A 13,430-nucleotide genomic window follows, 5' to 3' on the forward strand; every position below is an offset into this window, starting at 1 on the left:
ATCTTTTGCCCAAGCGGCTTTTTCATCTTGATAACCAAAATAATCTTGATTGATGACAGGGAACTGACAGGACCCCAGATCAATACAACTTGTAAGTCCACCATATTTTCCCAACATTTTTTTCTTGTCATGGAAAGAAATCCATTAAGACATGATGGAATAGCAGCACAATGCCTTCTGATAGTGTTAGAATCCCATAACGCAAAATATTGATTCATGTATCTTGTGTAGTGTATTCCATACTCAATGCATTGTAAGAGTTGCTCCAGTACAGGTTAATATGATAAGGAACATGATTACAATATGAAATATTTCAAAAGTAGAGCAGGAATGGAACATATCAGTAAAAAAATAAAAAGAGATGTAAGCCATCTCCAGAAAAAGTGAGAGAGATTAAATTCAATGGGAAAATTTAGTTCAGTCACGTTTTCATCTTGATGGAGCCTGCAGGAACATTTGTTTAGAATTTATATTTGTTTATTTTCAGCAAAGAGTTTTCATCTTTATCCAGCACACATTCTTTCCAAATATAATGCTTGCCACATTGTAAGACATGATGCCCTCTAGTGGCTTTTCTTCTAAAACATGCACTATTTCTTTTTACAAGATGGTAGTGGAGAAGTATGGATCCCAGCAAACACTAAGCTAATAATTACTTCAATGTCTGTTTATAGTACATCATATATTTTAAACATAGTAATGTTCAAAAAACTACAGTAGCCCAAGTACCCTTAAAATATCAGACAACAAATAGTTTCCTTGTATGCTCATAGAGGTTTGTTGTTCCTAACCCTTTAATCTGCAGCAGCCCTCTTGCTGCTTACCCTGGTGATACCACTTTGGCTGGGCAGGGAATTGTTAGCTGCTTAGGGAGCTACAAGTCACTAGGCCACAATCAGCTTGTTGGGGCAACTCCAAAAACATCTTTCCTATACTGTCTAAGCTGGTAATGAAAGGAAGAACAGAGTCTCCTATTGGAAGAAAAAAAGCTACTTTATTACAAAGTAAGCAGGCAGACCTACTGTCTCAGTGTATGCAGAATGAAAACTGGTGCTGTGTATACTACCAGACAGATACAAGATTTACATAGCCCTGCCTCAGAGGCAGTGAACTTACACAAGGATGTCTTCTATTGCCAACACAGAACGTATAGAATATTAATAGCTGCATATTCTAGAGCCTAATAGACTTAGTGGCCCAGTTTGCATGCCATGCTGGTGTATGTTGCCTGATTGCTCCCATTTGGCTCCTACAGGCAAGAGTGGCTAAAGAGACCACAGCCCTTGGACTGTCATTTGGTTATTGTGACATCTAAACCACAAACTATGGTTATCTTTCCCCAAACATGCCAAGAGTCATAAATGTTGGCTTTATGGCTCCAGCTTGTTTGAGGAAAGAAGCCAGAGTTCTCAGTTCAGACCACACAATATACCATGGACAGAGAGTTTGTGGTTTGTTCAGCTGCTCGTAAACAATAAGCCAGGCTTCTCTGAAACCCTGGGTTATCATTGCATCCAAGTGCAGCCAGTATTTCCCATGTGAACCCAGTGTCTGTGCACACATAGGGCCTAGTGGAGTCCTGATTTTGCTATCCTCCCCCTTGAATGCACCAGCATGGACACTCACACAAGTACTTTACCAGGGCACTCCAAGAAATGGGTAGCCTGTGAACTTCCATATCCTCAATGGCCCATCCTAATCCACTTGGTCAAGAACATGAGCACAGAACCCATGCACATGGCCATTGATGATGGGGAATGGGGCTCTGTTATGCACTATGAGAATTCCTACGCTTGCAGGTATCTATAAAATTTAAGATTACAGTGGCTAAATTGCTGAGATCCATTCTCGTGCTGTAGTAAGTTTACAGTGATCTTCCAAATAATATTGAGGCAGATAAAAATTGTGTAAGTAGCATTAAAGACAGTTTTTGTTTATGTCCAGCATAGATTTAATGATATGTTCTTCTATTCCCAAAACTACAAATAGTGCCAGCTATATTGGCCATTTCCACTGGTCAGCTGGAGGTTCTTCAACTAGAGGCTCCCATGGTCGCCACTGTGCCATTTTCCTGGCTAGAGTGAGCTCACTTTCAGCCTGTTGACAAAATACAAATTTATTTTAAAACTCTCTCAAAGATGCTGCACCAAAACTACTCAATGTACATTTTGATGAGTTTGTGAACTCTCAACACTTTAAGAGGGGTCTTAAAACATCCATGAGATCCACTCATTACATATTAAAACATAGATTTTAGTTGACACTGTTCCTTACTAAACAGTTTCATTTGTACAGCACTGATCTAAATAGGCATTGCACATATTTTGTTCAAATGGTTGATCCCAATTCAGAAAATGTAAATGCATCAGAACAGGCTGTGCATCTAGTACCGCACCTGCAATATCGGGAAGCCTATTTAGAACACCATAATGGGCTAACACAGGAAACCTATAATTGTAATATAAGTTATATAAAGGCTTTAATGTGGAAATTTCAAGCAATAGTACCTGTAGTTTTGAGGGGTGGTATACACAGAAAAATGTTTGAAAAATTATTATGACCATGTGGCTCCAAGATTGAAATGCTGTATTGTTTTTGTATTCGCATTACATCAGAGGAAAGTGGTTGGTTGGTTATAGTACTAAAATATCATTTTGGCCAAGAGCTAAAAAATGCAACTTTTAATTAGCAGCCCAGCTTACTATGTCACATATAATGACAAAGTATTTAATTATTTGGGGCCCGATCCTATGCATGTTTAGAGAGAAAGAAGTCTTGCATTTCCCAGCCACCAATGCTTGGTGACTAAAGTTAGAGTTGTCTTCATGAAAGTTAATGCTGGCTCTCATCAATGACAGCAACTCTTGAAATCATCTGAATATCTGACAAAAAGCACAACTGAGGCTACAAACACTTACGCACTTACCTGGGAGTCTCATTGAATATGTCTAGGTCTGCACTGTAAATACCATTGTTATTGTTATGGTGATGTTAAATATTTCATCATATTTTTCTGGGTAGGAAAGGTCATCACCATAACAATACACCGATGTTATAGTCTTCTCTACATAGAAAAAAAGAAAACAAAAACCACACCCCGTATTCCAGAATTCAGTATATTAAGCAAATGTTTGGGATCCCTTTAATTTTCTCAGTACATAATCAAAGAAACAATTAGATCTTTGCTATACACTGTGCAATTTTACCTGCAAAATCACTTCTTCTATCTGTCCACTATTTATTTTATTTTCCAGTGTTTCCACATTCGGTTCCTGCAAGTTCAAGAACAAATTAAAGGCTCAGATGTGTTCCACAGTATATACAAGCAATATATTCCTGTGTCTGATACTGAATGAAAAATAGCAAAAAAAAAGTCTTCTCTAAATACTGGCATACAGGCTACCATAGTAATACTTTCTCAGAATGTCAAAAGAAGAATGAAAACGGTGGTTTTCAGCCATACACCTTAGCAAGCGGCAGCTATTTCAGGTTACCCTCATGGACAAGTTAGAGTTTTTCAAGTGTCAAAGGTTAAAATGCTTCTCTTTGGTATTTTAACCATTCATTAGGAAAAATATTATGTTGCCATGGAAGACAATAGTACCTTGATACTGATACACTAATAACAAGATATTGAGCACACTATCACTATTTTGGCATTTGACCTATATTTGCGGAGAATGCATAGTTGTCTCTAATAAATCCATGTCAATTAAAATAAATGCACTGTATAACCTGAAGATAACAACTGTCTTATTGGATAGTTGCAAGATGAAGCTAAAACTCAGGCTGCAGTCCTATACTCACTTAAATGGGAAGAAGCCCCATGTGAGTAGACATGCAGGAATGTGCTGTAAATCCAGCCTGGGGTAGAGAAAGAATTCCAAGCATATACACACACGCTTGTAAAAATAACTGGAAGTTCAAACCTTCTCTCTTCAAAATTGGATAAGATCTATTTATTGGAAATAATTTTAACATAAATCACAAAGAAACATCTCCATTTGATTTAAATAGAAAATATGATAAGTGATGTAAGATATTATATACTGCTCGGATCATTTAATCTGAGATGCTTAAAAGATATGATGTACTTACTGTTTTTACCATATCAAACCGATCATTTACGATTTTTTCCGTATATTTCCTATATGCTGCATCTCTAGGCATAGTCTCCAGAGCGGTAAGAATTTTTGTGTAGAGTATCCTAAGGCGCTGAAAAGATCACGTGGCAATGAGTAACCAGGAATGTGAAGTTAACCATTAACGTTTATACATTGAACGCTGAAGTGTAACAGAAATGACAAGTTCAATTTTCTTCAGTGGCAATACCTATGAAGGAAACAAGGCTGTGCTGCAAAACTCTGCATTAAAGCCTTAACCCCAAATTCAAGATATTATACAATTATATGTATGAAAGGCCTGGCGTGCTATGGTCCATGGGGTCACGAAGAGTGGGACACAACTTAACGACTGATCAAAAACAACATGTATGAAAGAAGATAGTTTAGTATTAATCTTCTATTTCCACAAATATAGCACATGTTAAATGAGCCGTTTTATTTATTTATTTTATTTATTTCATTTCTATACCGCCCAATTGCCGAAGCTCTCTGGGCGGTTCACAAAAATTAAAACCAAACAGCACACAATAAAACAATTTATTAGCCAATTTAACATTCAAGACCCCTGCCCTAATCAAGAGCCTGTACATACTACAACAGATTCTAGTAAACATTCTACTTTCATTTTCACAGACTTGTCTGTAGCATTAAGATCTAGACTAGGAGGATTTCTTCAATACCTCCCAAATTTGTTCATATCTCCAAGGTGCCCATTCTTTTATCTCCAGAAACATTTTCTTCCAGCAGGTTGGACAGCACTGATCGCCTAATTGCCCTCATTAAAAACTCTGATTGCCCAGTTTAACGCAGCAACACATGTATCACACCTGAATTAAAGTGCTTTATGTGGAGCTGCCTTTCAAAAGTGTCCAGCCACTTCAATTGGTCCAGAACCCAGTGGGCATATTCATAACCAGAGCTGAATATCAGGAACATGAGTCCCTCTTGCTGAAAAAAAATCACTCCACTTTGTTTCCAGGCCCTATTCAAAGTGCTGGCGATGATCTTTAAATCAGTTTATGGTTTGGAACCAGGATACATGAAGGATGTTCTGCCTGCTCATTGCAGTAATCAGGGGAGGCTATCTTGTGTGTTCCACTGTCATCTTAAATATGTTTGCCTGAGACCAGGGACAGGGCTTCTTGATGGCTACATCTAGGCTTTGGAACTCCCTCCATAAGGAAGCCCTCCTTTTAACTTTGTTAACAATTCCTTTACATTTAGAAAATATACACCCTACCCCTCTGCTGCAGTCACAACGCTAAGTGCAGCTTACAACAATTTTAAAACACAAAAAACATAACTTGACCAGATGAGGGAAGGTCAAGAGACATGGAGCAATCAAACTTACTAGGGAATGAATGTCAGAGTTTGGGCTCAGCCACAGATAAAGCCCTCTCCTGTGTCCCAACCAATTGTGCCTTCATCATCACCTGAACGTGGAGAAAACCTCCCCTGCAGATGTTTAAAAGCAGGCAGGCTTATATGCCTTTCAGGTCATACAGAGTTTTAATCCTTTAGATATTCCGCTTGGTTTGTTAGGGTTTAAAAAAAAATACAGGGTTTTATAGTGCCATAGTTTATTTCTGTTTCAGATCACTATTAATAGGTTCTGTTCTCTGATACAGTTTTCTAATGTATTTTATTATGGTTAGCTGATTTGAACTTTTCATGCAAGGTGGGATATAAGCTTCATAGGTAAATGGTTGAATGAAATGGATGCTAACATGCTTATTTTGATTATCTGGGTGTCTTATAAAGGTTGATCTCAAAGTATGGGCAGGTTTGTATGGACTCAGGCAGACTTTAACATACTCTGGTCCCAAGCTATATATGGATTTATAGGCTAATACTACCATCCTGAATTGTATTTAGAAAGACACAGGGAGCATTGAAATAATCCCCTTTCAACATTGGCAAAATGTGATCCACATAAGCTGTGCTGGTCAGCATCTTAGCCACTGTATATTGAACCAATGGAAGTTTCTGAAAAGTTTTCAGGGGCAGTCCCATGTATAGGCCATTACAGCTGTCAAACCTGGATGTTACTAATGAATGGATAGTCATGGCCAATCTACCCTGTCCAGAAAGGGCTGTGGCTAGCATGCTATCCTAAACTGGTGAAAAGTGTTTCATACTACCAAAGCTATTTGGGCATCCAAAGTAAGAGCTGGATCTAATAGGATTCTCTAAATTGCAAACCTAATCACCTATATTTATGGCCTTTTGGTGCCAAGCAAAATTATTTGTTCAGCCATGCATTTTATATGTGCATCTGTGTATGTGTGTTCATTTCTTTTTTAAACTAACATTGGATCAGCCTATGTTCTGCTGTGGTCTAGTTTTTGTATTGCTTTAGCTACATGGTTTTATTTTTTTACATTTGTATCTTTTTTCTAAGCCACCTCAAGCATTTTTGGAGAGGAAGGGTAGCAAAGTAGTAAAATATTTACAGGTCTAACAACAACAACAACAACAACATAATAATGATAATGATGATGATGATAACAGTATGAGGATACTAAAATGATTTCTCTTTTAAAGAAAGGAGCATTATCCATGACCTAATTTACCTGATATGTAAGCTCATTTAGGGCACAATCCTATGTGTGTTTAGACAGAAAAAAGTTCTACAACTGGGGAGGGTAGTTGTAGATTATTTTTCTGTCTAAACATGCCAAGGATTGTAACCTTAGCGTAATTTATTAACCAGGTTGCAACAACTTTATAGAATGTATGTTCTGACGCTCAACTAATGCTTGTCTACGATTTTCTCTAATGACTGTCTAAGATGCTGAAATTTTCATGCATCTTATTTCATAAACATTATATCTGGAAGGCCAACACTTCACTTCTGAATACTTCAATTTCAAATAAGCAGATATGTACTTACATCATGTGGAGTCTCACATACAGCTAGCCCCACAAGCCCAGTGGTCTGCAGAGATTAAAAATACATATGCTTAATAAGTAGGACTGCAACCCCATCAAATAATTTTAAATTGAATCATTATTTGCTTTTCCTTGAATAATCAATTAAATGTGCATATGGATAAAAAGAATGTTTCTGAAGCCAAAGCTTACTTTGTTTGTGGATACTACTATGTGTCACAGCAAACTTTATTTCAGAAGAAGTATTCCCTTGAATGAAAGAGAAGGGGGATAAGTAATCTGCCTGATTAATGCAAGTCACCTTTTCCACTGATTTAAGGTGCAAATCTATGCATGTTTAGACAGAAAAAAGGCCTAAAACTCCCAGCATGCCTCAGCCAGCCATGCTGGCTCAAGCATACTGGAAGGTGCAGGCCTTTTTTTCTGTCTAAAGATGCACAGGATTGTGCCTTTAAAGTTATTAACCAATCTAACCAATTACTGATAAGCAAATTTGCATCAACATCAGTAATTTCTCAATTTTCCCCCTCAAAAATGCTTAAACTAGATAGGAAGTTTGAAAACTGTACAGCTTGCTCCATATTTGGCCATGGCATATTAATCAGAAACACACAAGCATCCAGAGATCGAGTTATGCAAGCCCCTTTGCCACAACAAGGCAGTGATCCATGAAGGGGATCCAGAGATCCACTATGGATCAACTTGCTTAATTGTTTTAGTGTCCTCTGGTATTTTATTGTATACTGCTTTTAAAAAAGGTTAAAATTCACAAAAATAAATAAGATCCCTACATGTTTCAACATACTGATATTGACTACTTTCCCACTAAATAATCAATCCACATATGCAAAACAAATAGCATTACAGAAATGTCCCTGTGAAGGGTATCACTAAGTGCTTCAGATGACCTTCATACACATGTTCAAAGAATGCATGAGGTGGGTCAATGTATGAGGTGGGCATGAGGCTAGGCTAGCCCTGTCCCCATGATTAGCACACATGAGAAATGGTCCTATGCACACACCAATGCACATCCTTAGAGATCCTCACATGAGAGAGGTGTCCTGATTGAGCCTGGAACCCCCAACACATGGAGGATCTCTATGTACATCTTCTCACATGTACTGAATGTGCAAGGGCATGGCTTGCTTTTCATGGGGGGCCATGGGTAGCCACCACAACCCTATGACCTGTTCACATCTTTGAGCACATGGGGGGTATCGTCAAAATACTATAGCAAAATGACAGTCTGCAAACAGTAATTCAAGGATATGTCAAGAAGTGGCAGAAAACAACACAAAACATCCCACCCCCACAAGTTCAGTTTCACATTTGGAACAGAGCCAAAAAATGCAGCATTACTGGAACCCAAAACATGGTTACCAAGCCTTCAGAATATATATGTATATATATAGTGAAAGTTGTGCCCGGTATACTGTAAGTTGCACTATCAAAGGGATCTTTTCTAGGGCTTCTGGTGTAGGGAGAAACAACGAAGAAGTTTGTAGCACTTTAAAACCGAGATCTATTAAAGCAAGTGCTGTCATGAACCCGAGTTTAAGCGTGACACAGTGGCCCTTGCGGGGGACGCCTGTTCTGCCAGGGAGGTTGCCTGCTATAGAACAGCCTTGGTTTATGGGGCTCGAGGCAGTATTTCTCTCTCCCGTTTTGCTCTGCAGGACTCTGGGATACTTCAAGGCCGCCTTCCCCAACCCGGCGCCATCCAAAGGTGTTGGACTACTACTTCTATATGGCCATATTGGCTGGGCATGGTGGGAGTTATCGTCCAACACATCTGGGCAGCACCGGGTTGGGGAGGCTGCTTTAGGGAGACAGTTTTGGGGATGGAGGGAGGAGAACTTCATTGTGAGTTTCCATGGAGACCAGAGATTCCCCTTTGACAGGCCCGGGGCCAGACCAGTCCCTCCTTCAAGCCCCCTTCCCCAGCCCGCAGAAACCTATCAGCTCCCCAGCCCCCTCACCTTCTTTAGGGCTCCAGCCATAGCCACTATTTCAGAAGCTGCCTGCTAAGGGAATCTGGGCAGGAACAAGGCCGATCAAGCCCAAGAATCAACGGAGGGAGGCAGAGGGCGCGCATGCGCGTGCAAGCTTCTGCCTATATAGACCTTGCTGCGAATAGCTAGAGGACAAGGCTGAGGACAACGGAATGCGCACGCGCCCGAACCGCACTGTGGCGGAGGGCGGGGCAGCTTGAGCAAAACATGCTGGGAATTGGATTTGACGTCTGATAGAAGCATGCGCAAAAGGCTGCGTCGCGCGCTCTTGGGGAGCGTCACTCAGGGGCGGGGAAGCTGAGCGAGCGCCGCCAATCAGGGGTGCGCTGGCGGGAAGCGTCTGGTAGTTTTGTGTGGCGGGGCTTGCTGGCCCGCCGTGCTTGTTTTCTGTCATCGATGTAGCTCATCTTCTCCGATGCTGGCCGGGGATGATGGGATTTGTATCCGGAGCGGTCCCGGTTGGGGAGGACTGCTGCGGCAGCGGCGACAGCAGCTGCGCACCATCGGAGCTAGGATACTGGGTGGAGAGGAGGAGCGGGCAGGGGAAGAGCGAGCGATGGCGGTAACGCCAAGGGAGCATCGTCTCCTTGGTGGCCTCGTTTCACGCGGAGATCGGAGCCCAGCAGCCGTTCATCGCCTTTGCAGTAGACAAGGCGACATCAGTAGCAGCAGCTTAGCGATAGCAGCATGAGAGATTAAGCAGCTGGTACCGTCTCCCGGAGAGCGAGTTTGGTAAACAAAAGTAGCAGTGCCCTTTCTACCAATATGGATTGTTTTATTTGACTGCTGCTCTGTATGTCCCCCACCTTCAACCAAGGTATTTTAGGGCGCAATTCTGTGCATGTTTAGACAGAAAAAAAAATGGCCTACAACCTCCAGCCAGCTGGGGAATGCTGGGAGTTGTAGGGCATTTTTTTTCTGTCTAAACATGCATAAGATCGTCCCGTTGCTGGCCTAATAGTTAAATACTGCTCGCTTCTAGTACCATCCCGCTATTGCTTGTACTTAAAAATCCCCTGCCACTAGTCTATAGCCTTCGTGCCTGATATTCGGCAACCAAAGACAAGACCACAACTGCTCCACAGCTGGAAAGCAGGAAAATCCCATATGTGCAAAGCAGCGAACTCAAGGAAGTTAGTCAAGCCAACTATGATGCCCATTTCTGTAGAAGATTTTCCAGAAAACCTTTACCTGTGTTCCTAACACTTAAGCTTGAGAGATATAAAACCATTTTTTCACCCTGAGAAATAACACAAACAGCCTTCTCTCTCTCTAAATTCCTGATGATACTAGTGTACTTCTCAGAGGCACATTTTATTTAGTACATTTCTGTCCTGCCCATTCCTCAAAGAGTTCAGGGTTTTCCTCTATGCTTATGGTTTCCTGCTGTGCTCATTTTATCCTCCTCTCAACAACCCTGTGAGCTGGGTTAGGCTGCAAAGGGAGCGACTGGACTGCATTCACCCAGTAAGCTTTGTGGGTGAAGGAATTCGAAGTGAAGTCTTCCCAATCCTCATCTGCCATTCCAACCGCTACACAACATTTGGCTGATGACTGCTGGAAACAGGGCATTTGACCAGAACAGTCTCCCCCAACCTGGTGCCTTCTAGTTGTGTTGAACTGCAACTCCCATCATCCCCAGCCAGTGTGGCAATGGTAACTCCTATCACCATTCATTTACCTTCCAGATCTTTCCTACCCTTCTGTTTATCACTCAATTCAGGATAAATAAATTGAGTTTATTTTTCACTCTGTTCACTCAGTTCACAGTCGTAATATAAATTAGCGGTATTTAACTATTTGACTGATGTCCAGTAAAAGATGGTGGTGGGCAGAGTAGCAGAAAAATAAAACAATCCATGTTGATTGAAAGAAAACTTCTAGTTTTATTTACAAAACTCACTCTCTGGAAGATAGTTGATTGCCCTCTCATGCTGCTTTTACTGAATGGAGGTTGTTGCTGTCTTATCTCCTGGAAGAGGGAAGAATAGTTGCTTGGTTCCAACCTCCACATGAAACGGTTTCTGAGGGGGACAATGCCTGCTCCCTGCCCCCTTGCAATTGCCACCCATCTCTTGTTCCTCCCCTTCTCCTTCTGTTCCTCCTCCCTGCCCAGCCAGCAACCTCTGCAACTGCACTAATAAAAGGAAGCACACAAGCACAGCAGCCAGCCCACCCAGAAAAGGCAACCAAACACTTTCCCCACCACATAGTGAATTGGCAGTACTCCCGCTGGATTCCTCAACTCTTCACAGCTGCTGCACAACTGATGTGCAGTGCCACCTTATGCTTGGCTCTCCATCTCTGCTGCATGAGGTTCCCAGCCCCTCAGATTCAGGGCACAGTACAAAAGGTTCAGGGCCAGCCTGCCTGCTGGAGGGGGAGGAAGTTCAGATGACTTCCTCCTAGCGAAGAAGGAAGTGTCTCCCGATGTTGTCTTACTGATGGGGTGTATGTGCTGCACTAGTGCAATAACATATCATTACTCCATCACTGAAGAGATGCACTGATGGGTGTTTTATGGAGATACAACCGCATATAAGGCAGGGGTGGGGAATCTCAGGGAAGGGCAGGGCAGGGGAGGGGGCAAATCTGTCCCCCTTGGGGTCCCATTGTGGCCATCTGGGGTTCCCCAGAAGGTCACTTCTGCTTCCCCCCAACCACTAGTTGTTTGGTGGTTTCCTGGCTTTTGTGCAGTTCTCCCCTCTCCTTGTTCTAAATGGTTGAAATGCCTTTCCTAAAGCTTAGTTATTGCCAGTATAAACTACAATATGTTGGGGGTTGTATTTTTGCCTCTACCCTTTTTCCCCTGATCACCACTGGAATGTAGCCCCCAAGTACTTCTCTGAAACTGAATGTGGCCCTTGGGATGAAACAGGTCCCCACCCCTGACAAGGCTTAAGATCAAGTGTGTAAAATCACTTCACATTCAAGTAAACCAGTTATTTCATGGATCTGGTTATAAATTCAGCTCTCCCAAGTATTTTGAATATGGAAGTCCCTCCTTTGAAGTGGCCTAAACAGCATTTGGAATCTGGATGCTTAGATGCAATCCTTTGTCTCTTACAGTTAATGGGAATATTATTGATTTAATTGAAGTTACAATTTTAAAATTATAGATTATTTGTTTTCTTAAAGACAGCTGGCTGAGCCAATCAGGGTGCAGATCATCTTATATCAATGAGACCTCAGATTACTTTAGATGAGATTTGAGAGCAATCATGTGTCATGCTTTCCTGCAGTCTGCTTGTGTTTCAGTTGTATAAGGTCAGACCTTAATTTAACTATCAACTGCGTATTTAATTTTAGAACTACCACATGACCCAGCCGCTCACAAGGCCTATGCCTGCGTGTTTGAAATTCAGGGCCCAATGAAACAATTGCAAGATTTTGAAAAGGTGAGTCTCTGATATCTGTAGATTGCCAATTAACCTAATGGTGGTAGCTTAAAACTAGGAATCCTATGTTAGAGTAAATCCAAATAAAGATTGTGATTAATGATGGATGGTATTTCTATGAATAATCGAAGGCTGCATGTTTATTATTCTCTGCTGTTATGAAGCTAAAGGTGCTTAGTTTGCTCATGCATTAATCATCTTGGATTAACACATTTCATTCATGTTATACTAAAAAACCTATCCACTTTGCTTATTATTAATATCACCTTGGTACATAGAATGTCAAGTTCTGAGTACTGAAAATATTTGTGGCAAATCACTACTCTTAGAGCAAAGAAGTTAAATATATCCTCTCTCGTTGAAATCTGTGAAGTGCTTAGCTTTAGCTAAGTTATAGAATGTTACAAATTACAAGAACACAAAATCAATGCTGCTGTTTATTTTTTTAAAATCAGTTTGAAGGAGAAATGAAACAATAATGTTATGGGTTTGCTATCAGATTTCTGTGGGGAGGGCCATCAGCATGGATTGTCCTGAGGCATTACCTGGACTTGACAAAGGAGTGTTGATAGTCCATGGTGTTCCAGTGATGTGTCTCCATGGGAGCTGGGAAAGCTAGGTGATGGTCAGATGAGAGGACTCATCTCCATTATCCCACCCACCCCCCGACCCTGACCCAGTGTCTGTGTGTGAGAAGAATACACTGAAGATTGAGTAAGACAGAGGAAGAAACACATAGAGCCAAGTTTGGACTCTGTAAGCATCTCAGCGTGCTGGCTGTCTCCCTGGTCTGGTATGGGAGCAATGGATTATGGCTGTCTGTTGGAGAGTTTAGGTTGTGTCTCCACCTATGCTCAGCCTTCATGTTCATAAATAAATGTTAATATTGCAAAATGCTAATAAGCCACCACTGTTGTTGTTGTTCAGTCGTTAAGTCGTGTCCGACTCTTTGTGACTCCATGGGCCATAGCACGCCAGGCCTTCCTGCCCTCTGCTCTCTC

At 41.3% G+C, this 13,430-nt stretch overlaps 2 protein-coding genes across 4 annotated transcripts in view; one reads left to right on the forward strand and one right to left on the reverse strand.

Moving 5' to 3' along the window:
* Positions 1 to 211: 211 nt before the first annotated feature.
* On the reverse strand, positions 212 to 9,136 carry NDUFA5 (NADH:ubiquinone oxidoreductase subunit A5). Its single transcript, XM_084810844.1, has 5 exons — positions 8,999 to 9,136; positions 7,018 to 7,062; positions 4,099 to 4,215; positions 3,207 to 3,272; positions 212 to 2,097 (listed from the first exon to the last, which is right to left on the reverse strand). The coding sequence occupies exons 1-5, from the start codon at positions 9,017 to 9,019 to the stop codon at positions 1,996 to 1,998; spliced, it is 351 nt and encodes a 116-aa protein (XP_084666970.1). The 5' UTR covers positions 9,020 to 9,136; the 3' UTR covers positions 212 to 1,995.
* A 128-nt stretch (positions 9,137 to 9,264) lies between these two features.
* Positions 9,265 to 13,430, forward strand: part of ASB15 (ankyrin repeat and SOCS box containing 15) — a 28,768-nt gene continuing 24,602 nt past the window's right edge. The window contains exons 1-2 of one of the 3 annotated variants that reach the window (XM_084810841.1): positions 9,265 to 9,352; positions 12,341 to 12,429. The gene's annotated coding sequence lies outside the window, so the exon portion shown is untranslated. Of the gene's footprint in view, positions 11,217 to 12,340; positions 12,430 to 13,430 lie in introns of all 3 variants that reach the window. The other 2 variants (XM_084810842.1, XM_084810843.1) reach the window with 2 other exon arrangements.

The sequence above is a fragment of the Heloderma suspectum genome, chromosome 7 (assembly GCF_057233095.1).
Source record: "Heloderma suspectum isolate Gila_16-S chromosome 7, 16-S_ref, whole genome shotgun sequence".
NCBI lineage: Eukaryota > Metazoa > Chordata > Lepidosauria > Squamata > Helodermatidae > Heloderma > Heloderma suspectum.

Excerpts from the sequence above, each read along its gene's own strand:
- NDUFA5 (XM_084810844.1), bottom strand. The coding sequence starts at position 9,019 with ATGGCTGGAGCCCTAAAGAAG. Across the intron at positions 4,216-7,017 it reads TATGTGAGACTCCACATGAT|CGCCTTAGGATACTCTACAC; the intron begins GTAAGTACATAT and ends TGATCTTTTCAG. Across the intron at positions 3,273-4,098 it reads GGTTTGATATGGTAAAAACA|GAACCGAATGTGGAAACACT; the intron begins GTAAGTACATCA and ends TTGAACTTGCAG.